General features: G+C 40.9%; 1 protein-coding gene across 4 annotated transcripts in view; it reads right to left on the reverse strand.

Moving 5' to 3' along the window:
* The window catches only part of Col14a1 (collagen type XIV alpha 1 chain), a 180,742-nt gene that overhangs the window by 140,817 nt on the left and 12,397 nt on the right, over positions 1-27,528 (reverse strand). For all 4 annotated transcript variants that reach the window (XM_075961001.1, XM_075961003.1, XM_075961002.1 and 1 more), the window contains exons 2-5: positions 19,461-19,585; positions 12,497-12,613; positions 9,801-9,944; positions 5,496-5,585 (exon numbers count right to left, since the gene is read on the reverse strand). In XM_075961001.1, the coding sequence (XP_075817116.1) occupies positions 5,496-5,585; positions 9,801-9,944; positions 12,497-12,613; positions 19,461-19,548 (439 nt within the window). In that variant the 5' untranslated portion in view covers positions 19,549-19,585. The remainder of the gene's footprint in view (positions 1-5,495; positions 5,586-9,800; positions 9,945-12,496; positions 12,614-19,460; positions 19,586-27,528) is intronic.

Raw genomic sequence — 27,528 nt, forward strand, 5'->3', positions numbered from 1 at the left:
AGTCCATATTTAAACCCCAATACCACACTTCTGACAACGCCAAACTTTTCCCCTCGTTTATAGGTATGGAGTCAGGAGTTAGCCAGAATTTGCCTAGAAACACACCTATATCCCTGTGTTTTAACTGATCTTATGACCCCTATCTAACTGAAGTTTAAATCCCAAATAGACCCACTATTTCCAAGATGAATCCACAATCTTGAATTTGGCGTGTGTAAGTCCTAGAAAACTAGTGGGGGAGGTGATAATATTTTAAATCAGCCTCTTAGCTATGAGTTAAGAACCATGAAGGTGTCAAAGTGATGTTAAGAAGTGGAAATATGGCAGGATGTTAGTGGTGCATGCCTTAAATCCTAGCACTCGGAAGACTTCCGGGCCAGCCTGGTCTACAAAGCAAGTTCCAAGACAGCCAGGACCACATGGAAACCTTGTCTCAGGAAAAAAAAATAAATGAAGAAGGAGGAGGAAGACAAAGAAGAAGAGAAAATATGCTCTGAGCACCATCATAAGACCTAGCTACATGCAAACATAATTAATATACACAATTCAGAGCTGACTCCTCATTGGGGGAAACCATTTGATACCTGTCTCGAGCTGCACCAAACTACACAGGCTTCATGAGTGTAGACATCTACCAACCACGTTCATCATTTAATCCCAGTAGGTAACTCAGTGCTTCCCCCACTAGGGGATGAATAACAAATCTCATCTGTGCGGTCGCTGTCAAATGAATATAAAAGACAGGACTCTTAGTCAAGTATAAAACACTTATAAACCCAGCACTGGGAGTCAGAAGTAGGAAGGTCAGGAGTTCAAGAACAGCCTCAGCAAGTTTGAGACTAGCCTCCAGTGATAGATAGGTAGGTAGATAGGTAGGTAGGTAGGTAGGTAGGTAGGTAAGTAGATAGATAGATAGATAGATAGATAGATAGATAGATAGATAGATAGATAGATAGATAGATAGATAGATAGACCTATAAGTATACTTCCTAGTATTTGGAGGGTCTTGTTTATTTTATTATTGTGTTTGTTTGTTTTTAAAAACCCAGATACTCAACATGCAGTCAGGGTTGCCCTGGAGCTCACTATGTAGACCACATGGCCTCAAACTCATCCTTCCTGTGTGTTGGGATTACAGGTTTGCACTACTATGCTCAGTTTCAAGCATTCTAATATTAATAATAATATAATAGTACTCACTGTGTTCTAAGTATTTAGCTGACTTACACTAATTCACTCAACCTTCACAACTAACTCAGAAATTCTCATGTTTCCAGTTCTAAAAAAAAAGACAAATGTGGACATAGAAGAAATGGAATCTTTTGCAGATTCATAAAGAGATTACATCCTAAGCGGTTCTGATTGGGAATCGCAGAACAGATCAAATGTCCTCAGGAAAAAAACCAAATTTAGTGAGGGATTCAGTCCCAACACATCTGAAAGCTTTAAACACTCTAAGGCAAGAATCAACAGCCATGTTCTGAAGAGGTCAAGATAGGGAATACTTGAGTCTTTGCCGGCCATGTGATCTCTTCTTGGAACACTTCAGTGCTGACATTATGGGAGAGCAGCCATAGACAATAATCAGGAATGAACAAAACTGTGCCCCGATAAAACATTATTTAAAAACTAGTAGACAACTGGGCTGGCCCACCAAGTATTGTTATTGTGGAAAGAAGAACAAACCCATCTCATGCTATTCAGGCTTTTTCCTTAGAAAATCAGAGCTCTAATGTATGGAGGAAAATTAATAAAAAATAGAGAAGAAAAGAAAATGAGAATTCTAGCCTCTAGTCTCCAGTTCTCTCGTGAGAGCAGAGGACATAAGGAGAAAAAGGAGGGCTTTTCCTAAGCCTTACTGTCTAAGGCAGTAGTGTGGTAAAGCACCTGATCTCATGTGATTCCAGAAGCTAAGCAGATCCTGTCCTTCAGTACAAGGGTAGGAGAACAGAGGCTAGATGGGCTTAATTGAAAAAAAAAATGAACAGAAAAGAAAGAAACCTTAAGTTTCTTTTTCTATCTGGCCCATAATCTTTTCCAATCTGGTTCTGCTTTCTTATGCAAAATGCCAAAAATAACTAGAGAAAGCTGGACAGCCATGGGGAAAGAACCATTCATGTCAACGAGCCAGCGCTGTGCTCAAAGGCAAATACCACTCTGTTTGCAAGCTGGCTTTGGAGCATTAAGGAGATGTGTGCAGTGTATTAAAATTAAGTGACTACTTCATAGCACAGAAGTTTCAGCTAAACATCCGAGCTCCTTGCATTTAATCTAAAATTTTGAAATATACGAGAGAGAACTGCTTCTGAGCTGCTCTCAGCATAAATGCTCACGTGGGAAGAGTATAGATTGATGGGAAAACAAGGAATGACATAGTTCAATGTGAGTCATGGGACTATCTCATCCTGAGAGGGTCATATGCTCAGTTTTGAGAGGAACCATGAGTGGTTAGTGGCCCCCGCTCCCATTTCTCCCCCTAGGAACCCTAAAGCTGGCCTGTATTGTTAATAACCTACTTTCTTTCCTTCTTCCTGAGCCCCACTTTTATTTTTCTCACCCCATAGCTCACGCTGACCGGGAACTCATTATGTAACCCAAGGTGGTCTCAGACTTTCGGCTCCTTCTGCCTCCACCTCCCTGAAGCACTGGGACTTCGAGGGTTTCTGGCCTCCATTCCACACCGAGCCGGAGACCATAAGACAATTCTCTCCCACAGTCTGAGCCTTCCTAGAGTTCTCATAGGCCTGCACACCTCACTTGAGAATAATCCCACCTGTCTTCCTCCCAAGTCTCCTAAGAGTTCTGGCCCCTACATGGGTCCTGATTGCTACCATACACCTGCCTGACTATGGGTTCAGGAAAGTCACTCATGAATGTATCTCCAAGAGATACAAGGACTGTGGACTGTACAATCCTCAAATGCTCTATTTCTCAGAACATGTGCCCAGATCACCCTCAGTCTTTCATTCTTGTCTTCTTGTCTTTCATTCATGTTGCTCAGTCCTGGGCTTTGAAAGGACAAGAGGAAGGTGCTTAAGGCAGAGAATAGAAAAAGTAGGACTATTTAGTAATGTGCAGCTAAAGTTAATAAATTCTGAAGCTAAATGAATGCACAGATTTTTATCTCAAATACTCTCTAAGCATAAGCAGGCAAAGAATGCTAATCCAAATCTTACCTGGGAACTTAAAAAAAAAAACCACCACATTAAAATATTAATGGATGTACTTTAACAAAAAGAAACAGAAACATGCAAGTCAAAAACTTATAGATTGGGAGTACAGAATGTCACTTAGTAGTAAAATATATGCCAGGCACGGTCAAGGTCCTGGGTAGGTTCAATTCCCACTGTCCCCAACCCACCGCAAAAAAAAAAAAAAAATGAACTGGGTGGTGGTGGTGCATGCCTTTAATCCCAGCACTTGGGAGGCGGATCTCTGTGAGTTAGAGAACAGCCTGGTCTACAAGAGCTAGTTCTAGGACAGGCTCAAAAAAAAAAAAAAACCCTTTGGTTCCTTTGGCCAACTAATGTTGGAAGGAAGGGTACTTTTTCAACGCCCTTTATTTCTCATTTCATATTGAAGCACGCTAATATTTTGCATTCTCAAGTTAACCTATGTTAAAATGAATGACAAAACACACTGAATAGTGAATACAAGCACTAACACAGCTTTCCTCATCCCAAGCATGCTCTCTCTCCCTGAGCTACATCCCAACCCCGCTCCTTCGTGTTACAGCTTTTTATTTTGAGACAGTGTCTTACTACATTGCCCAGGTTTGCCTTTTACTCATGATGCAACCCAGACAAGTCTTGAGTTTGCAATCCTCCTGCCTCAGCTTCCAAAGGATCTGGAATTACCAATCTGTGAAATCAGGCCTGGTTCCCAGATCTTTTTGAATCTCATTTCTATAGCATATGCTACAAGCAAATATCAAACTGTAATTAGCGGATTGTGTGTCTGTCTACTTTGCCTATTTTGTAATACGTACAGATGAACAACTCTAAAATGGTTTCTATGGTTGCACATATAAATGGAAAAATTTAGGATACTGAGACTCATGTTTCTCACTTTGAGGTTCTAAACATTTAAAAAAGCAGGCTTAAATGAACTGTGTGAAATGGGCATGAGATAAAATACAAGATGTCACAAAATAAAGTAGGAGACATAACTGGTAGACAGAAAACAGTGTGATACCCTGAAAGCATTGGAAGGATTGTTGGCATGTGCTACAGCTATCAGTGACTTGTAGACTTTGTTCAGTTTCATATGCCTCTTAAATCTTAATATAATCATATCAAAGAAATTCAAAAGAATGAACATTCCCCAGGTTGGTAGGAGGGTAAAACACATATAAAGAGAACAGAAATCATAAAGGAATAATAACATGAAAACTGTGGATATATGTTATATAGCATAATATAAATATATACATATATAATGTAACATATATAAAGAAAAGAAATAAATTATACATCCAAAATTATCAGTAATTTCAGCAAATTTAAGCAGCACAGTTATAATAAACATAATGATTGTGAAATAGAATATTCAAATGCCATGCAATCTCTCCATAAGATTCCCCAGGATAAACCTGGGAACACAAATATAGTGACAGTTAAAAACAATGGATTGTTTTGTGACTACACCCAGTAAATGAGGGCATGACGACACTTATTTTAGACACTGCAGCTTTGAGACAAATATTGAATGACTAGTAACAAAAGGGATCATTTGAAATAACAAAAGTGAATTTTCCCTAGAAAAGAAAACTCTCATTATATGTCACCAGCATTACAAGTATTTACAATAGCCAGTTTCAAATAGAAGTGGACCAACATTAGTGAGGGAAATTAAAATACATTTTTCTCAAGGACATGTGGATTGAATCTAACCACTGGCCATTTTTAAGTAATAAAATACCTCAACAAACTTAAAAATATCTCTGCATACCACATTCTCTGAGCATAGTGCAATAGAGTCGGACACTAATAACAGATGAATATGTTTAAGATCACCACATGTTTGAAGTTAATAACTTATTTGAATTAAGTCATGAATTAAAGAAGATGAGCTAGTAGAAATTATAAAATATTAATGCTATATGTCAAAACATGGGATAGGATGTCAGCAGAATTTGGTTAGTTTTAAAAATACATAGCATGATGGAGGAGGGGCACAAATGAGAACAGAGCGGAAGAGACAGTTTACCACGGACTCCTGCCCCCCGGAAGTATCCACAAGGGAAATCCCGAAAGTGAAGGAGCAGCAGACACAAGGAATATGTCAGGAGAGCTTCCATGTGGATGCTTGTTTAGTCGTAGACAGGTGAATGGAAGAACCCCCAACCAAATGCTGACAGCCATTGGGAAGGTGGAGAGAAAAGAGCCAGTGTCAAACTTTGTAACAGATTTCACAAAACAACTATGGATGTTTCATCTGCACAATTAAGTCAACCACGCTGATTATCAAATTAATTAAATACATAAATGTCCAACCTTCTGGTGAAGTTGGTTTACTTCCATTTCCTTTGTCCACAACCTTGACTCTGGGCTTTGTCAGATCTTTTCTTTTCTCTAAATCTTTAACTGAAAGAAAAAAGAAATATAGGAACGTGTGGTATTAATGTTTTTTTTAATGTGGTACATTTAGACAATGGAGTATTACTCAGCTGTCAAAAACAATGAGACCATGAAATTTGCTGGCAAATGGATGGAACTAGAAAAGATCATCCTGAGTGAGGTGACCCAGACCCAGAACGACAAATATACTCGCTCATAGGTGAATATTAGCCGTAAAGAAAGGATAACCATACTACAACCCACAGACCCGGAGGAGCCAAATAACAAGGAGGGCTCAAGGGGTAACACATGGATCTACCAGGGAAGGGGAAATAAGGGAGACAGAATAGGCATCCCAGTTGGACTGGAGGAGGGGTGTGGATGGGAGTGGATGAATGGGGGGATCAGGTGGGGGAAAGGCAGAGGGAGAGTACTCAGAGACTCAACTGGAACCTGGGGGCATCTTTGGAATAAGCTAGAAGCCTGGAGCAAAGGTAACTCCCAGGAATCTGTATAAGTGAGCCTACCTAAGACTCCTAGTGATGGGGGATACAAAGCCTGAATCTTTTGTACTCAGGCAGGATTTCCACTCGAGGGATTGGGCCACCAACCTAGACACAACCCCTTAGATCTACAATTTGTCCTGACTATAAGGATGTACTTGGGGTAAAAGACGGGAAAGAAATCATGGGCATGACCAATCAATGACTGGCCCAGACCCATACCATGAGAAGGAGCTCACCCTTGAGGACCAGGACCCAGATGTGGGATACCCCAGAGCCCTAGGATAGAACCAAACACGACTGGAAAAAATTAAATAAAATGTCAAATGAAATAATTCCTAATGACATTCTGCTGTACCCATATATTGGTGCCTAGCCCAACAGTCATTAGAGAGGCTTCATCCAGCAACTGATGGAAACAGAAGCAGAGACCCATAGTCAAACATTTGACAGAGCTTGGGAAATACTGCAGAAGAGGGTGAGGAAGATATTGTAGGAGCCAGTGGGGTCATGGCCACCACAAGAAAACCCATAGAATCAACTAATCTAGGGTCATAAGGGCTCCCAGAGACTGAACTGAAAACCAGAGAGCCTGCAGGGCACTGGCCTAGGACCTATGCATTACTGTCACAATTGTGTAACTTGGTCCTCTTGTGAGACTCCAAACAGTGAGAGAAGGAGCTATCTCTAACTCTGTTGCCTGCCTTCAGGACCCTTTCCTCCAACTAGATTGCCTCACCCAGCCTTAACAGAAGAAGGGACCTCATCTCACCGCGACTTGATATACCATGGCTAGCCCTTGATATCCATGGGAGGCCTGCCCTTTCCTGAAGAGAAACAGAAAAGGAGGAGTGAATGGGGGGAGGGGGGACTTGAGGGGGAACTGGGAAGAGAGGAGGGAGGGAAAACTTTGGTTGAGAATGCAAAAACAAATAAATAAATAAATAAAATATCCAACGTGTTTAACTGAAACCCTGCGAAACCAAAAGGTATGGTTAGACACTAGTACCATGGCACAAAGTCCTTTCCAAATGTCGGGCCTGATATATTCTTCAGCCTAGTCACATGGTATGAAAAGTCCTTAGGGCTTAGGCCAAGGGTGTACCATAGATAAATGTATCAGTTTATCACTTTAACACTTCAAACAGCTGTACAACTGATATCTTCCTCCGAAGCTTAAAAAAAAAAGTTTCTCTAGCATTTTCTTCATAGCTGTAACCCACTGGCCAGGTGTCCATGCTCCTGTAAGCAGCCTCTCACCCATGATAACGTGAGTAAGCCTAATGAAACCCACTGGGTTGTCAAATTAAGAAGAAAAATAAAACGTCAAAGCAGAAGGAGTCTGGTAGGGATGAGTAAAGGAATCAGTGGCAGTGGGGTGGGACATTAAAAGGTAATGAAATGCTGATATGATAAAAATTATGAACATGTATGAAAATGTCATAATGAAATCAGTTTTTATAATTAATCTTTACTGATAATGACAAAAAAATAGTCTTGATAGTTAGATGGTGAGCTTGTCACTTTAAGGAGGCAGTATCCAGGGGCTGAAATGGCCCCCATTCCTGGCCACCTTCAACGTTAGTTTAATTCCCCACTGCTCTCTATGCTGGACACTCCGCAGCAACCTGCTTGCCATTCCTTGGTTCTTTGCTCTTCCAAAGATTCCAAGACCACCACCAAACGTCAAATTTCTGCACGAGAAGCAATGACAACGACAAGATCTGTCATTTAGTTGTTTCATCTGCTTGAAGGAAGTGAGCAGATGTGTTGGCAGGGTCAGGTGCATGGGGGATATAATTTCACCAACCATCCTTGTCAATCTCCCCAGGAGATGGTCCCACTGGTCCTCACTCTGTAACACCCCTCCCCTGCCTTTCCCCTGGCTTCTTTGCCTTTGCTGAAAGGGTCCCTCTTTCATCTGCTCTGGGCTTACCGCCTCAGTCCTAGTAATCCTGTCTTTAAAACCCTCCTTGTCTTCCTGACACCAAGAAATTTAATTTCAACCTAGGAACAATAATTCAAATTTTAAGATACTTTAATCTTACTGGGTGCATTAATAGAATTTTATACCCATCTTTAGACCCCATTCTCTGGATTCTTAATCAAGTGTACTGCCTCTTTAAAAAATCTTTGTTCTCAGTTTTTGCAAAGACATAATTGCATTTTTTTTCCTATTTCACTACCCTATCTTTTATATTCTCGTCTTTGGATGCTTTTTCTCCTTTCATTCCTAAAACATGACCTTATACTAAAGTGGCTTTGCATCTCTGCCTATAATTTATTGTTCAACAACTTAAAATCTCATCTTTTCCAGGCTATTTCCAAATCTACATCTTTCACCCCACCCACACTTGGGCTATGACCCAGGCCACTTACATTTTTTGAAATAAGATGCATCTGTCGGTTTAATGTGAGGGAAAACTGCATTAAGAAAGGCTAGAGGGTGTACAGGAATCCGGGAAAGAGCGAGACTAATTCCAAACATGGGGATCTGCAGCTCTGTTCCTGGAAGGGGAACACTACCGTGCCACTGTTTAGATGGGTGGGCTGATTCGAGCAGAGGCCAATTTTTCTCCTTGGAGCTCCAAGGAGAAAAGTTGGGGCTTGGAAGCGCTCCAAACAGACCACAGTGCCAACTTATATTTGAATTTTGAAAATTAGGTCTCTGTGGAGGTTGAGCCACAAGGTCACATAGAAAGTGTAATGAATGTTGCTACCTTCAAGTAGGAAGAGAATCAGAAACAAATTGTTCTGTCAGGTGTAGTGCTCCAGTCTCCTGCCTCCTAAACTGTTACAGAAGTATCTGAAATGATGTCATGAGATTATCTCCGCTGCATCCACCTTTCCCTCACTCCTTCTCTCTCCTCCATCTCCCTCTTATTCCTTCCCTCTGTTTTTTTTCTTTTTTTGAGACAGGTTTTTGCTTTGTAGACTAGGCTACCCTGGAACTCACTATGTAGCCTAGGCTGTCCTGGAACTTATGAGTCTCTAGTTGTTTGTTTGTTGTTTTTTCCAAAAGAAATGTGCTGCTTCTCTTTCTCCCATTTCCTGTTTCTCATCGGCCTTAAGAGATATCATTTCCGGTACTTCAGGAACAATTTAGGATGCTGGTGTCTGGAGTACCAACAAGGGGTGGAGGGGTGGAGGGACTGACTTTAAACCGAAAACCTAAAAACCTAGAAACTTTTTCGATGATGGGGGAAATCTCAAACAGTATAACATATCATCTGGACCTGAGGACAGGTAGACTCACTGAATATCTTCATTCAGAAGTCAAAAAAGCAAACTATCTCAAAAGCCTCCCTCATGCATCCAGTATTTTAAGCCCAGAGCCTCTGGAGCTACTTAAAGACTGTCAGCTTTTGCCTGGCGATCTTAGCATGTGATCAGACCAGAATCTCTGAATGTGGCTGACAATGAGGGCTGACCGAGAAGCAAATGATAATGGCACTGGGTTTTGATTCTACTACATGTACTGGCTTTTTGGGAGCCTAGTCTATTTGGATGCTCACCTTCCTAGACCTGGATGGATGGGGGAGGACCTTGGACTTTCCACAGGGCAGGGTACCCTGACTTCTCTTAGGACTGGAGAAGGAGGGGAGGGGCAGAGGGGAGGGGAAGGGAAATGGAAGGAGGGGAGAGGTGGAAATTTTTAAGAAAGAAAGAAAGAAAGAAAGAAAGAAAGAAAGAAAGAAAGAAAGAAAGAAAGAAAGAAAGAAAGAAAGTCAATACCCACTTCTGAACTGGCCTTGAGCCGGTTTGCTTTCTTTGTCTTTATTGTAGGCGATAAGCTGAACCGTGTAATTCTGCTCTGGCAGAAGGCCTTGGATAATCGCTTTTGTTGCAGCGTTCTGCAGATTCAATTGGTTGGTTTTCCCCCCTGGAAGGAAACAGAAAGGTGAGTTCGTTTGAGGCCGCAAGTAACTACATGCTCTGAGAGCTTTTATTAACCACAATGCGAGACTGTTGAAAGGCAAAGACATTAATATTTTTAATTTCGGTTGTATGTATTTACCAGGCACAGTACGCTTTGATAGATATCAGACGGTAACACCGCTTGAAACACACATACCTAATGCATGTGTGCACAGAGCAATATAGTTTTCATCCTTGTGTCCAGCATATCCTGTCTGCTTTAGATAACAAATGGTTGCCCACGCTAGATAAAACCCGGTCACAAAAGACGTTCATCATAGCACTCTATCCCATTGACTATCTAAGGGAAAAGGTAGCACAGGATTGGAAAGCAGATTCTCAACACCAGATAGTCTTCAAAGGGAAGAGGAGTGAGTGCCCCTTGAAAGTGTGTGTGTGTGGGGGGGACACACAGGAGCTGACTGAATGTAATTAGTCATGCTGGTGTTGTTTTCCTCTGCTCCCCGGAGAGATACAAAGCATCCTTGAATCACCAATCATAATCATAAACTTAGTTATCTGAAATCTGGTCTGATCTGCTTCAAGATGCAGAAGGAAGTACTCATTGACTGGCTTCTTAAAAGACAGCTTGCTTCCTTAAAAAAAAAAAACTGCAAAAATCCCCATCAAACTATACTGACAACTAAGGCTTTCTTGAAAATGCTTTTGGTTAAATCCTGAATTTCTAAGCAAAACTTCAAAAACACCTTTTTCCCCCCTAGAATTTCTGGCAGTAATTAACAACTCGAAATAAAGGGAAAGTTAATCCAAAATTCCTGTCCCTCTAACAGCCCTTGGAGAGGTATAAATTAATCAAATGTAGCATATATTATCATAAATTTTAATTAAATTCCAATCAAATCTATATCTAGATCAGAAATGTTTCTTGCTGTTATTCATGCGTCCTGCTGCCAAAGAACAAAACTGAGTTTTCTCTTATTAAAGCCCATTTCCTTAAGTGTTCAAGGTGTTAAGTTTTGTCTCATAAACCCTCATCATTTGGAACTTATCTGTTGGGGCTAGTGAAGTAGTTCAATGGTTGAAAGAACTGGCCGTTCTTCCAGAGAACCAGAGTTTGATTCCCAGCACCCACATAGCAGCTCACACCTGGCTGGAACTCCAGTCCAGGAGGAACCAGAGTCCCTTCTGGCATTCATGGGAACAATATGCATGTGCAGATGTATCTGTAGACAACTAACTGAGGGGGCGGGGAGGACTTTAAATATGGGCAGGAGCATTCTACGAGCTGGGGATCCAGGTCAGAAGAAAAAGGAGAAAAAAGAGAAAGCAGCTAAGTGCAACAATGCCTCTCTCTCTCCCACTCTGCCACTAGGGCAGCTGGGAATCAAGCTGTTTCTCTCGGCAGCCCATGCCAACTGCCATGATGGGCGGAGTAACCAGGGACTCACCCTCTGAAACCAGAAGACAAAATAAACCTTTTCTCCCTTGAATCGCTTGTGCGGGACATTCTACCACAGCAGCAAGTAACCGATGCGTGGAGGTCATGAGGTTTCTGGAGAGTTCTCGTGTACTTGTATGTAAGGATGACAGCTGAGGGACTTCCTGAGGAGCACCCCTGCAGTGACGGTCCCTGAGCAATCACTCTATGGCAGTACTTCAGTACATGTGCTGTTTAGTTCCTTTGGCCTTCACAATCAGGACTCCCCAAACTCCAATTTTATAGGAATCCTTTAGGGGATGTTTTTACAGTTCAGATTGAGTCAGAAGTTTGGGGCTAGGACCTCATATTTTGTATTTGAAATAAGCTTCTGAAAGATGCTGTGTGCACGCCCACGAAGCTCCAATGTTGTTTCATACATCCTACAGAAAAAGAAACTGAGGCTCTCGGGCCTAAATAACCTGCCCAGACCTCCCTATTTCTAACAGAAGTATAATTAGAGCTCAAGAAAGCCAATGTGAATTCTCTGAGTCTCCGTGACACCCATTCAGTTCCCCTACATGCCCTGCCTTGACTGACTTTATCTTTATAATAGAACTATAAAACATGAAAATGAAAGCTTTACCCATAATTTAATCACAATTTTATAGCACACCTTTATGAAATGACCAATAAATCTATTCAGTTTGTGCTTCTCCTGTTGCAGTATGTTTTCACAATGTCTAGTTGACCTTTATAATTTTGATGTGTAATTGCTGAGTATCATTCAAAAAAGTTCATTAGTTATAACCTATTCAAACAGGTTCAACAATTGTACACTCAGTTGTATTGTATCTTTACAGCATCCGTGAATCAAAAGTATTTATTATATGTTGAAATATGGGTAGGAGGATTTTTGATGTTCTGGAAATTCTGACCTAAGGAGACTCAATCACAGCCGAGTCCAAGAGACAGCCCTTATATTATTTCCTTGATGAGAGGAGAATTTGCCTAGTTCAAAAACTAAATTAAACCAAGTCTTTCACACACTCCAAAAGCAACATTCAGCACTACACATTTTTAACCATCCATGTATAAAAAGCGCAACAAGCCCCAGATAACATAGTGGATTTTTTTACCTGAAGCCGGAGCCACCAGCAGTTTGTAGCCACCAAATTTCCCCCTGGGAGCTTTCCATGAAATCTGTATGCTGTCCTGCGATATTACATTGTATCTTAACCTCGTGGGAGGAGCCACTGAAAAGGAAAAACAAAATGGCTTAGAGGTGGAAACATTTAAGTTTAAATTGAAAACTCAAAGCAGCATGAGCAAAGGACCTAAGAGTTCATCAGCCTCCAAAGGCGTTCTTTCTACAACCCCAGCAATGAATCACTCAGCATGGGAAATAAGACAGCGGGGAGAGTGTGTGCTTTCTCCCAAGGGACACCCGTTTGTCAGACAGCACCGACCTGAGACATAGGGTTAGAACTGAATATCTCGTCTCCTTTAAAATCAAAAGAACGCCTTTAATCCCAGCACTCGGGAGGCAGAGGCAGGCGGATCTCTGTGAGTTCGAGGCCAGCCTGGTCTAAAAGAGCTAGTTCCAGGACAGGAACCAAAAAGCTACGGAGAAACCCTGTCTCGAAAAAATACAAACAAACAAACAAACAAAAAAAAAGCCAGTGCTCCAAACTGATTTCATTTTGTTTCAAGGATGTATTTCCCTACTTGGAACATGAAAACTTCTCTGCCTTACTGGGACCATTGAAAGTATGACTTTATGTTTTCTGCTATGGGCATCAAATGGTTTTAATGATGCAATATTTGAAGAAACTATTTCAGGCATGTTATGGTAATAAAATATTCAACGTAAAACCACGCACGCCACCCAAGGTCAGTTCCCAGCACCTGTGTCAGGCGGCTCACAACCACCTGTAACTCCAACCCCATGGGATCTGAAGGCATTGTCTGACTTTGACAGGAACTTGAACTTGTCTTTATACACACGCACACGCACACACACACACCTAGTTAATTTATTAATTTATTTTAATATAATAAATAAAACATTAGAGGTAGTGATCATAAGGAAATGGTTCAAATGCAAGATCCGTGTTTTGTAAGCTCTGATCTACTCTTCTGGACAAGCTGATTTATGCAGATCAGGTAGGTTGCATACGATGATTCAGGTGACAATATTTGATCTTTAGTGGCCTCACAGAGGTGTTTAGATCTCTTTACTTTCCTGTAAATCATTAAAACTTCATAATAGCTTTCAGAATCCTCTGTAAATGCCCCAGGGTTCCGAAAGAAGTCTTTTGGCATGGGGATATGTACTGTATAATATCCAAATAAAGTTTTTCATAGTAGAATGTCAGGACTCATCATCCGCCTTGTGCCCAGCCTTTTTTCCTTTTTCCTTTCTTTGGGACCCAGGGTTGGGGAAGAAGGCAAGCATGAGGCATAACAGGAGCTCAGACATAAATTTGATTCCCAGTTCTGTCATTGATCAGTTAAGCAGCCTGAATTAGGTGATCAGTTCCTACAAAGCCAGTTTCCTTACTTTTAGAAAACGTGATACTTTCTACAAAGCCTGGACCATAACTTCAAACAGATTAATTGATTCATTATGATGGTCAAAAAAATGTCTTCCCCTTCCTTTTCCTTTAGCTAATGATAGAGTTTAAAAACTCATTTAAATCCTCACAAACATTTGTCACCAATCTGACTTTAGAATAAAGGAACCAAGGAATAGCTGCTGAAAACCTTGTTCAAGTTCACACACTGGGGAAAGGACAGCCCCAGTGAAATCTATGCACTGCTTCATACACACACAAACACACACACACACACACACACATTAACAAATCACCCTTTACTGAGCTTGATGAACAAAAAATTTAATTCGCATTCTGGTTACTTTTTTGTCAACTTGACACAAATGACAGTCACTTGGGAAAGGTGGACTTTTTGAGAACATGCCTCCATAAGACTGGCCTATGGGAAGGTCTATCAGGCATTTTTTTTGATCAATGATTGATGTGAGAGGGCCCAACTTACAGTGGGTGGTACCACCTTTGGGCTGGTGGTCCTGAGTTCTATAATAAAGAAACTGAGCAAGTCATGAGGAGCAAACCAGTAAGCAGCACACCTCCAAGACTTCTGCATCAGCTCCTCCCTCCAGGCTCCTGCCCTGGGTACCTGCCCTGCCTTCCTTCGGTGATGGGGGAATGACCTGAGAGATCCAAACTGAAATGTTGCTTTTGTCTGTGGTGTTTATCACAGAAATAGAAACCCAAGCTGAGGAACCATCCTACAACTATCCAGGCAGGTGGAATCAGTGAGCCCTGAAGGACACGTCTCAAGAATAAAACATCTTTACTTATCCTTAACCACCTATAAGTAGAGAGCACCATTTACAGTGCAACAAAAGCATTGGTTTCACAGTTTCAACTTGAGACAATGGAAAAAAGTTTCCTGGCTAATGGGAAAACACGATTTTACCACAAGAACGGCTCTCTTGGTGCCCAGCATTTTAAGGTACAAAGAAAGTCTTTTTCTAAGTCTTCAACTCAGAAGCAAAAATCTATGTGTAGCTGCATTCTTATCACCTGTGGGAAACCTTACAAATATGAATTAAAAGTTTGAAATAGCATTCCTGAGTTCAGTCAAGTCAGTGGGTTTCATTTATCACTCAAAAGCTTTCACATGACTGCACCGGTGAGAAAAGCTACCTGGGACCCAGGAAGGGCGAAAGGACAGCAAGCAGCTGGGGGCTTTGATCTAAGCCAATCCCTAGGCGGTTCCGTGGACTCTGATAGCATGTCAGGTGTGCTGACGTCTCAAGGAGAGCAAAGAAGCTAACAGCATTCGGGATTGCTAGACTAGACAGTAGACATCTGTAGATTTCCTGCCTAGGCCGCTATCCTTTGAATACTGTGTGAGCATCTAGTCCTCAGCATCTCTTTAGACAACAGCGAACTTTCTAAGCTGCCAGGGGAAAACAGTGGGGAGAGCATGGGCTGTGCTGTTTATGAAACGCAGATGGTCATCTAGAACCCAAAGTGACATGGCTTCCATTGACCTTCTCAAGGAAACAAAATGAGAGGCAAATGGCACAACGAAGTCCAGCAAAGGTCAGCTCTTGAATTTAATTTACAAATAGATCACACGACACCCATCCCATCGTGACAGTCAGAAGTCAGATCACATCTAGCGCCAACAAAAGCATAAAATATTCTGACAATCACGAAAATAAGAAATCCTTGGATAGACATGAAGCACACAGTTTTGCCTTTGGGGAGAAATACAGTGCAAAGAATAAATACGACTTAAGAGACAGTTCTAGATTTCAAAGTCAGCTCCCTCCTCTCCCCACGCCCCGCCTTCGGAAGGCACTGGGACTTGAGCCAAAGCAAGGGCAAGTGGAATTGACAGAAACACTGTAAAGAGTCACAGGAAAATAATTGCTCTTATCTCACACAACAAGAATCTATGTGGGTCTTTTTTCCCTCTACAGGCACAAAGGGCGTGCTTTCTGTTTCATATACGCTGTTCTTAACTTCCCGCAAATGCTTGAGTGAGCTTCATTAAAAAGTTAATCTGTGTCAGCTCAAATACTAATCTTTTCAAATAGACAAACTCAAGTGTAAAGTTTTGTTTGGAGCACACACACAGGGAGCCCAGAGGAAGTCAACAAGCTCTTCCATAGTGACATGAGATTAGGCTCAACAGAAAATACTTGTGTATACATGAATTTCACCCCAAAGGGGAATGAACAAGGCTATCCACTTATATCTTCTTCTTACTGAGACTTGTTACCAAAAGCTCAGAGGGCTTTGTCTTACTGTGTTGCACTGTGCTTTGTTTGAACACAGTTTGGCAAACTTTCCATAGGAATCCATGGGAGGAAAGGCAATTTTATGTTATTCTATAATCTACCTGCTTATCCAATGAATAATTTTCTGCTGTTTCCTCTCTCCCTTCTCAGGACTCTTCTATCTATCTATCTATCTATCTATCTATCTATCTACCTACCTATCTATCTATCTATCTATCTATCTATCTATCTATCATCTTTCTGTATGTCTGTCTATCATCTATCTATCTATCTATCTAGCGATCTATCTATCTATCTATCATCTTTCTGTATGTCTGTCTATCATCTATCTATTTGTCTGTATATTTTCAATTTTGTTCAAAGCTAGGTTCACAGTGTCTTTATGACTTTTAAGGGTCATGTCAAAAGTGGCCAACTTGCTGGGCGGTGGTGGCGAATGCCTTTAATCCCAGCACTCAGGAGGCAGAGGCAGGTGGATCTCTGTGAGTTCGAGACCACCCTGGTCTACAAGAGCTAGTTCCAGGACAGGCACCAAAGCCACAGAGAAACCCTGTCTCGAAAAACCAAAAAAAAAAAAAAAAAAGTGGCCAACTCATAGGAGCTCATAGAATATAAAATCAATACAGTAAATCAATTTGCATGTCTTTTCCTTGCTCAAAACATGTAACTGAGTGGTCATGGTAGAAATAAGATAAACTTTCTGGAAGTTCTCATGGATTTTCAGACACCAGAGTCCACGTGACATCTGAAGTTTTTTCTAGCTTGGCTGTCTTAGCACGCAGCCACAATCTTCCATCCTTCACTTCCAGATACTGTAGTTCCCGGACTCTTCTTACAGTTTCCTTGATTTCCTCCTCTTCCTCCTCTTCCTCTTCTTTCTTCTTCATTGGATACTTTTGATCAGCCATTTTTCTCCCACTGAACTCTTGACTGAGAGTGTTCTGCAGGCTTCATCGCCATGTTTCCGTGGAGCTACCCCGCTCTAGTAACACCACAAGGGTCTGAAAGGTCTCTAGACCTAACCATAAAATACAATACAACTCAAGTAAAAACTCTCCTGGTCTTAAAACTTTTCCTATAAACTCCATCAACTGCACACCTACCAGGCCCACCTGTATGTCTCCCCAAAACCTAAAACCCCACATATTTGTCTAAGGCTGAACTCAGTATCTTGAACTTAAAATTCCCCCTTTGTCTATTAATCTATTTAACATAAATGCCTTCTAAAATTCAAACCTTCTCTTGTAACCAAACATACAGAAGCAGTAGCAACACAAGGAACAGAGCCAAATGTCCCATCCACTCAGGTCTCAGCCAAGGAGTTTCCGCGTCACCTCGTGCATTCCCTCTCTTCTGCCCGCCTGCTCACTTACTCAGCAAACCCTCTCTACCACTGGTTCCTATATCCACACGTTTCCCTTCCGCCACATCGTCTGCTTCAGACATCAATGCCAAGTTTAGGAACAACTGGATATTTTAGCAGCTAGACGATCTTAATTATGCCTATGCCTGAAATTCATATGAGTCACAAGCACAGGTAGTGTTGTTACCAATATTATCTGTACAAAATAAAATTGTTTGGAAATTAGCAGCAGTTAAATGTCCATTTGGTTTCCAGCCTTTGCTTTTCGTCACAGTCCCGTGGGACATGCACTGTTGATTATCCGCTAGTACTTCCATCTGGCGGCCAGGAAACGTCTTGATGAGGAAAAAACTTCTCTTCCTCAGCAGAGCTCGTGAATCACAGGCACACAAAATGTGCCCCTTAACCATTCATCTGAAGCAGAATCTGGCTGACAAGGTGGATCTGGCAGTTCATCCTTGAAGAGATTGCATAGAGATGTAATCCACAATCCACAAATGAAGGTTCTAAATAAACCAAGATTGGGATTGCATGGCTGAACATTTTTGCGACTTGCTTCATTCCTACGGACCTGGGTCTTGCATCGTGGAGTTCAGGGAGTAAATTGCCTCCAAAAACCTTCTTTTCCCGGTGTACATAGGACAAGCAGAATCTGTCTCCCTAGCTGCTCACTATGTGTTCAATGAAGTAGATGAAAATACAGCCGTCAGTCCCAGGTGCATGACAGCTATGTGAACTTGCCGAGGGTCGAGTTCCATTCCTTTTCAAACAGGTGTGCCTTGCTTTGAAGAAGCGGGGTGTGGTGGTTCATGCATTTGATTTTTGCAGCCAATTCCAGATATGAGACATTAACATTCCTAAAACTACCTCATTGCATTCATGTGTTTTGCTCTAGTGATGGATATTTCAGAGGTGGCAGTTAAGTTTCTGCAGAAGTGTGTGTTTGTCTAGTTAAAGAGGCATTCAAACTGTGTGTGATGTGCACTGGCTTCATGAATAGCACAATTCTGTGTAAAAGGCCAGACAGTAGTATCTTCTGCCACCCTAATGTAAAAGCAGCCATACGCAATATGTAAACAAGTGTGCATATGATACAAGTTTATCTAAACAGACAGTGGGCCAGATTGAGCCCATGGATGGCAGTTTGTCAACTACTGACTTAGAAGAAAGGGGCTTTGCAACAGTACATATCTTGCTAATATAAAGAGTGGATTTCACAAACTCTTTTTTCCAAAAGGCCAAAATAAAGTCACATATTAGTGGAAACCTCTACTAGACCCTTAACAATCTTAAACTATACTCAGTTTTAAGGAAAGAACTAAAAAAAAGAATCATATTTAAAGTGATATAAATATACTATAGGTCCCAGGTATGACAACATACAGATTTAAGCCCAGAACTCAGGAGACAGAGGGGGCTGAGTCTCTGTAAATTATATGCCAGTATGGTATATATAGAGAGTTCCAGGCAAGCCAAGGCTACACAGGAGTCTAGGTCTCCAAAAAATAAAATATATTATAGACTATATGGGAAATACATACATATGTGTATATATATATATACATATATATATATATATATATATATATATATATATATATATATAATCTATTGCCATTTATTAACCTAGCTGATCTGGCAACATGCAGATTTGATTTTCACAGATTCAACTCTGATGGCTTTTCAGCACCCTCTCTTTAATCAACTTCTCCATAATGGCTATGTCCAGTTTCCGGTGATATGGTAACCCTGTAAGTGGTGTGTTCCATTGCTACATTGTAACTAGTTGGTAAAAAAGAATAAAAGCCGACAGATGTCCTGCCTGGGAAGACAGGTGAACAAACAAAAAGATGGTGAGGATGGAGAACCCAAGAGACTGGTTCCTGGGTCTTTCAATTACCTTGACTCCGGACGATGGTGCAGAAATAACCAACTGCCAAAAAAGCCAGAAGCAGCCAGTACCGCATCTCACGCTGAAAAATCTTCATCGTATTTTCTGCCTTTTACATGAGGTGAAGCAGCTGCCTGGAAACAGAGAGAGGATGGAAAATAAGTCTGTGTTGTCACCCAGAAGAGGCAAGAGGACCACTGTGGCTTAGAACCGTCAGGAAGTAATTAATTCCCTACAATGCTGAGTATCTCATTCTCAAATACAAACTGACAGAAGAATGCTCTTTTCCTCTGGAAAATTCTATATTGTAGGTAATAGGAAGAGCAGGGTGTGGTGGTGTATACCTTTAATTCCAGGACTCAAGAGGCAAAGGCAGGCATATCTCTACAGGCTCAAGGATTGCCTGTCTACATAGCGAGTTTCAGACCAGGCAGGGCTACAAAATGAGACCCTGCCTCAGAAAAAAAGGAGGAGGAAGAGGAGGAAGAGGAAGAAGGAGGAGGAGGGGTGGGAGGGAGCAGCCAATGGTCACAGAGTTCTACCCATAACCAAGAAGCTATCTGTAATCAATACCTGCTGACAAAGAAAAATCAATTTTCTCTGATGGAGTTTCAGGGCAGATCGCTTGCCTGCCCAGGAGTGGTTGGCCAACACAAGAAAGACCTCAAACTGTTAATTTTGTAGACTTTCTTGCTTCATATTGCTTTGGGTACTTTTCTTTTATCAGTCTTTTGCTTGTTTATTTTGATTTGTTTTTATGGAGGTGTGTGTTTGTGTGCGTGTATGTGTTGGCTTTTGCAGAGAAAGAGGAAAAGAACATACATTTTGGTGGAGAAAGAGGTGGGGAGTATGTAGGATGAATTGGGAGAGGGAAAAAACATGATTAAAATATATTTTATGAACAAAAAGCGTTTTTTTCACTAAAGGAAAACTTAAAGAAAAAGAAAGAGAGGTGGGGCATTAGAATGGGGTGAGCTGCGTGGCTGTACTGCGGGTCTCTTCAGTAAGTATTATGTGAATTGGCTCGTCTGCCTGAAACAGGGTCTTTTCCAATCGCGTGTCCCTCCTGTACCTCTCACACTAAGAGCAAACCTCGCCTGTCGCCTTCCATCACCTACAGAGCACAAATGAGTTCTACCTTTCTACCGGTGATCAAAGAGAGCTTGCTAATATGAAATCACGGCTCCATTTTCCCTTCGTGGGTTGAATATTCTCCAGCCCTTTGATCTTTTCTCGCAGCATTTCATTTTCTAATATATACGAATCTGAAACTCTTCCAGATCTCCTTTTTTTTTTAATATTAGTGAAAGACAAGGTACAAAAATAGAGTGAGAAGGAGGAATGTAGAAAAGGGAAGAAGGCAGAGGAAAAGGGGGGCAGAAAGATGGAGAGAAAAGATGGAGGGAGGGGAGAAAGGAACTCTACTTGGTATTAATGTAAAAGACCAGTCTATTGACCACAATTCTATTTTTGAATTATTACACTGGGGAAATTCTTAGAGATTAAGGCAACATTCGTGTAGCCCCTGGCAAGGTGTCTGTGCGCCTATAAATAACCCCCCCACGTGTGCTCTTGTAAGTAGTCATAATTAAAATAATTGGTTAATTATTCACAAGACATAATTGCAAAAGGGGACTAATTGAGTAGAAGGAGATCAGTTGGAGTGGGGAAGGGGTGTGTAATGGAGTGGGAAGGGGTGTGTGTGGAGTGGAGTGGGGTGTGTAATGGGATATAAATGTGATTGAAATGGGTATGGTTATGAAAACATCACAATAAAAATCTCTTTATATACAATTTAAATGTGCTTTTAAAAACTGTAAAAAGATGTCTCAAAAGCCTTCTTTTACTAGGGCATCTTCAATCATCTATCCATTCACTTACTCCCTCCTCCATTTATTATATAAAATTGCTCCTCAGGAGAGCAAAGGCAACTTAACAATGCAAAGAGTATAAGATAAATATAAATACAGGCAGTGGTGGTGCATGCCTTTAATCCCAGCACTTGGGAGGCAGTGGCAGGTGGATCTCTGTGAGTTCGAGGCCAGCCTAGTCAACAGGACAGGCTCCAAAGCCACATAGAGAAACCTTATCTTTTTTTTTTTTTTAGTAGCACAGTACACCTTTATTTTAACATCACATTGTGTTTCTATGTCAACGAGTATGTCAAGTATGCTATTTTTTTTAAATTTATTTATTTATTAAGGATTTCTGCTTATCTTGAAACCACCACTCCCTCCAAAAAAGATACATATAAATACAGTGTATAAGGTTTAAACCACACAGGCACAAAACACAGGGCTCTGGTTCCACTTCAATTTCAGATAAATAGTAAGTAATTTGTGGTGTGAGTATGCTCTGTGAAATATTTTTGACATACTGAGGGGCACCTGAAGGTGTAAGAAGGGAAAGGAACCATAGAGAGTTTTAGAAAACCTAGTTTAGATTCACTTTCTCAATCTTGATCAAGCTTCAGGGAGTCTGACGCCAGGCAGTGTATTGCTAGTATATTTAAACACAATATAATTTGGAAAAAAAGCGTTCTGGTGTAATACAATGCCCGGTAAACAAGGAAAGGCAGTTACATCAAAACTCAACTCAGTACATGTCATTTCTGATTTGGTGATAATATATCCTGACCAAAGGCGGCTTAGGAAGAAAGGGTGTATAAGTTTACAGTTCCGGGTTACAGTCCATCACTGGGAGGAAGGTCTCATCAGGAACCCAAACAGTTACATCACACCATTTCCTCACCCAAGAGCCTGCCTGCCTGCTGACTCTCATCCAACTTTACCTGCCCTGTTGTAGCACAATGAATAAAAACTCACAGATACTGGGGTTCAACCTCAAGGTCAAAACAAAACAGCCAGCCACTGGCTCTTACCGCTACCTCAGCCTGAAATGGCGATCCTGCCTCCAGGAATTCTCAGAATGAGACTGTGTCTGAGAGTTGTCTCCTCTCATCTTATATTCCTCTCTTGTGCTGGGATTAAAGGTGTGTGTCACCACTGCCTGGTCTGTAAGGCTGACCAGGGCAGCTGTTTTACTCTCTGATCTTCAGGCAGCCTTTTTTTATTAAAATACAAATGAAATATCACTATCCCCTGTCTAGTTCAGGCCCTCGGCCTAGAGAGCACCAGTGCCCACAACAGGCTAATCTTTCAATAATATTCATTCACAATCTCAAGACATTTCCCAGCAGATGGTCCTGACCTAGCTAATTCCTCCACTGAAGCTCTCTTCTCAGCTCTTTAGGGTGTAGACACAGACTTCCCCTGCCCCAGCGAAGAAGCTATCTGCAACTGATATGATACCATTGGCAAAGGAAAATCTGTTTTCTCCAATGGGGTCTCCCTGGGTATATGGATCACACTTTTAGGACAGGCCCTCAAGTCCGAGAGTAATAGGCCAACGCAGAACAAACTCATTGTTATTTTTCTGGACTTCTTGTCTCATTTTGCTGGGGGCATATTTTTTTTATCTTATTGGTCTTTTGTTTGCATTTTCCTCTTGAGGAAGGGAGTGTACATGTATTTCTTTCATTTTTGTTTGTTTTAAAAGAGAGAAAAGAAGAACATAGACTCTGGCAGGAAGGGAAATGGAGATGGTCTGGGAGGAACTGGGGTAGGAGAAAACATCAAAAGTTATTAAATGAAAATATGTTTTCAGTAAAAAGTCAGTAAATAAAAATCAGGATTTTAAGTGCAAAAAAATAAAAATAGGCATCACAGATACCAAAAATAATGTTTTTACTGTAAGAAAACATAAGACTATAAACTTTTGCTCTTCTTTCTTTAGTGATGTATAAACATTTACTGGTGATAATAAAAGTCCTTCTTTAATACATTTGTGACAGAATCACAATTTATTTGTCAATATTTGAAAATTTTAGGTTATTTCCAAAATTCTCAAACATATATAAATACTCCACTCCACATCCTTTCTGAAATTGGTGTGCTTCAGCTGGACACAGAATATGGAACTGCTTGTTAAGACAAGATATAAGTGTTATTTTGTCTTTTGAGACAGGGTCCCAATAGGCTGGTTTTGAATTAATAATCTTCAGTCCAGGTTGGCTTTGAACTAATAATCTTCCTGCTTCAGGCTCCAAAAGGGTGGGACTGAAGGCCTGTGCCACCACCCCGCCCTAAGATAAGGGATTTTAAAGCTAATTACACAATGTTGTGAGGACAGTTACGCTGATTTCCCACTCCCACCGGCACCAAAGGACTATGCTGTTTCGCTCTTCCATCCCAGGGGCTGTGTATCATCTGATTTGAGAGTAAGTGTGATTACGAGTCTTGTTCTCATGTGATTTCCATAGCCAGTGGCTTAGTCACTCTTGCACAGCTATAAACAAAACATGAGACAGAATAACTTAGAGAAAGAAATTATTTCTGCTGAGTTTCAGAGGTGTCGGTCAACCAGTACGGAGAGAGGAGGACGAATCAGAGGAGCTTGATCACAACAACAAAGCCCCAATAAGGAATGGAAAATCGGAGAGAAAGACACAGCACCTAAACACACACCCCAGGGACCCACTTCCTCCCACCAAGCAGGAACTCCCACCATCACCCAGCCATCTGTTTAAGTTTTAAATGCTCCAATGTATTAAACCGCTGATTAACTCAGGGTCCACATGACCTAATTATGTCTGGAAACATACAGACACACCCACAGGTTGTTTTATTGTCTCCAGGATATTGTCTCAATACAGTTCAGATTAACATCTAACAATTAAGATCTTAGGGGCAGGGGAGATGATTCAGTGGTTTAGAGACCTTGTTGATCTTGTAGAGGATCTGGGTGCAATCCCAGAACCCACACAGTGGCTCACAAACGTCTATAAGTCACTCCAGTTCCAAGGCTTTGGATACCCTCTTCTGACCTCTTGGGGCACATGGTGCACGTGTATGCATGCAGGCAAACACTCATACCCATAAAACAAAATAAGGAAATCCAAAAAAAGTTTAAAGCTTGACAATCATTTTAATGTAGTATTTGGCATTCTTTTGCTATTTAATTTTTTTAAACAAAATCCATGTCTTACACTTTTTTCTGAATTGTGAGAAACTTTTACTTACTATTTATTTTAACTGATATCACTTGCACCATTTTTCTAGGTTATTTTTTTACCTTTAAATTTTATTTACAGGGTTTAGGGTTTGTTTGATGGTTCAGTTAAATCATCTGACCAAATGTTTTTCATCATGCTGTCCAATGTCGCAGGGAAAATGACCTCTCTCAATCCAAATTTTATTTCTAGTTAACTTTTTAGTTTTAGATAAGAAGGGACTGTTTTGCTAATTTGCAACTCATAACACACACACACACACTACATTGCTGTATAATGATCCAACAGTCTAGATTAATACTACACCTTTACATCTTTTCCAACCTCATTTCATGTGTTTAATACACTTGTAATTAATGCTTCTTTTTTTTCACATTGCATAGACTAAATTTGTATTTTTACCAGCAAAACTTCAAAATTTCACCTTATATATATCTCTGGTAACTAGTTGGGGTAAGGTACAGTTCGCTTTCACGTGCTGTTGTTGAAGTTCTTAGACAGTAGGGCGGGCACGGGGCTGTGATCCTAGCATGTAGGGAGTGGAAATAGAGAGAGATCAGGAGGAGAGGTTATGTGAGATCCTCCATCAAAAACAAACCAACCCAGGGTGTGGGAGCAGGGAAGATCATCATGAAAAGGTGATAAAAACATGGGAGTAGGGGTACAAATGTGAGCAGGGTGCGTGATATTTATGAATGAAAGTATACAAGAAAGCCAATAATTCTATATACTAACTAAAAATCTTAGTTAAAAAAATGAACACTATTTTAAAATGCATTTGTGGTGATGACTTCATAACTACATGGCCCTACTAAAATTAGACATATTCTACAATTAAAATAAATCAATAATGTTGTATGCAAATTATGCCTTAATATAGTTTAAAAAGAGATCAGTGCTAAACCCCTTTATGGCATTTCATTATACTTTTCTTCTTGGTCTTTCACTGTAATGAATTCTTTTGACATTACTTGTAGAAAGTTAAAGCTACCAAGCCAAAAGGAGCCAACCTGGAGTCTGTCTGGTGCTATCAGAGGTTCTGACCATGCCTGGCCAATAAGGAGTGACCAAGTGGTGTTTCCTGAGTGCCTTTTAACCTGGTAGGTCTTTACTTCCCCCAGGTACTAGTTTATCACTGCAGTAGAGACTTACAAAAGGCAATTATTGTTATTTAAATATCTACATAACTGTAGTAGCCCCGACTTTTGGATCAGTATTATTGGGGGCTTGTTTGTTCATTTCTTGCCACTTAGACCCAAAATAATCACTCAGAAACTTTATTACTTGAAATACTGTTTGGTCAATAGTTTAAGTGTATTTCTAGCTGGCTCTTATATCCTAAACTAACCCATTTTCATTAATCTGTATATCACCACAAGGTTGTGGCTTACTGGGAAAAGTCCTGGCCTCTGTCTGCTCTAGAGGCTACAAGTCGTCTCACTGACTCCGCCTTTTTTCTCCCAGCATTCAGTTTAGTTTTTCCGCCTAGCTCTATTCTACTAAGCCACTGACTGAAACAGCTTTATTCATTAACCAATAAAAACAACACATATACAGAAGGATGTCCCACACCAGATCAGGCCATTTTGAAGTAGAAATGACAGATCCTGCCACATCGTTAAAAAAGACTTCACTAACTTATACTTAGTGACTCTACATTTAATCTCTTAGTAATTTCTGTCCTTGAAAACAAGAGCAGCTAAAATTTCCATTCTTACATCTCCTAGGAGACTAGTTAAATGTAATCACCTGCCAACAAACTGCTAAATGTCTTAAGCTTTAAAATGCTTGCATATTCTCTATTGTAGATTTCTTAAAAAGGCAAAATAACATCAAAGTCACCTGATTGCAACATATAGATTAGATGACTCATTAATAACAGTTGCCATAACTTTTCTTGAAGAGCAAAACTGCTATTGTCTAAGACTTTAACTTTATGTGTGTGTGTGTGTGTGTGTGTGTGTGTGTGTGTGTGTGTGTGTGTGTATGCGCGCACACGTAGGGACAAACAACATGTGTCATTGGCCGTTGCCCTCGAAGGCTAGAAGATTGGATTCCCCAGAGCTGAAGTTACAGGTTCTTGGGAGAGGCTGCCAGTGGGTTTGGGGCGGGGGTCCAACGTCCCCAAGAACAGTAAGCATACTTAACCTCTGACCCAAATCTCTAGCCCACCTTGTGTCGTTTGTCTTCAAATGCAGAGCAAAAGTTCAGCTAGTTTTTGTTTTTATTAACATAAAAGATTTTAAATTCTTTTCTAGATTCTCCCCGTGAAGCCCAGGCTGACTTTGATTCTCTTTCCTAATCCTCCCAAGTGCCAGTGATACAGGTGCGAGCCACCATGCCAGGTTTATATAAATGTCTCCACCATTTCTACTTAGAGGCCTTTGATAGCGGGACATCTGGATCAAATCCCTGGTGTAGCAGGAATACACTAGGAGTTACCCTTTATGTCCCCTGGTTTACAAAGCTGGGCCAGAGACTCTGGCTCGTAAGTGTTTAATAGAACACAGGCTGCTTACTCAATCCCAAATGTCTTAAATTGATCTCTTGAACCTTCTTCCAGGCCTGAATACTCTGCTTCTCCATGATGCTAGCTCAGTCTTTGGAACAGATCTAATCTATCAAAACACATAACAACCAAGCTTTAGGCTAGAGGCAGGGATGAGAGATCATTTTTCATCAGCACTGGAAAAACTTCATTGAGTGAGAGATAAGGTCCCTAGGAGACTTAGTCCCCTCCAAGTCTATGAATACCATAGATAGGTAAGCGATCAGGACAGTCATTAGTTAGTGACTATGACACTAAGGCCCCATGACATCCTTAAAGGAGCTTCCTAAGGATAGACTCTAGCCTCATTCATGGGAACACCTGGGACACGGCCTTGTTAGTGGCAGCCACAAATGGTCTGCTAAGTTTTGCTGGATGAGGAACATCAGGCTCACTTGGATCTGAGTCAGGACTAACCTAGGGATTTTCTTCCCATCTCAGAGGCATAGATCTCATCT

The sequence above is a fragment of the Microtus pennsylvanicus genome, chromosome 2 (genome assembly GCF_037038515.1).
Source record: "Microtus pennsylvanicus isolate mMicPen1 chromosome 2, mMicPen1.hap1, whole genome shotgun sequence".
Classification (NCBI taxonomy): Eukaryota; Metazoa; Chordata; class Mammalia; order Rodentia; family Cricetidae; genus Microtus; species Microtus pennsylvanicus.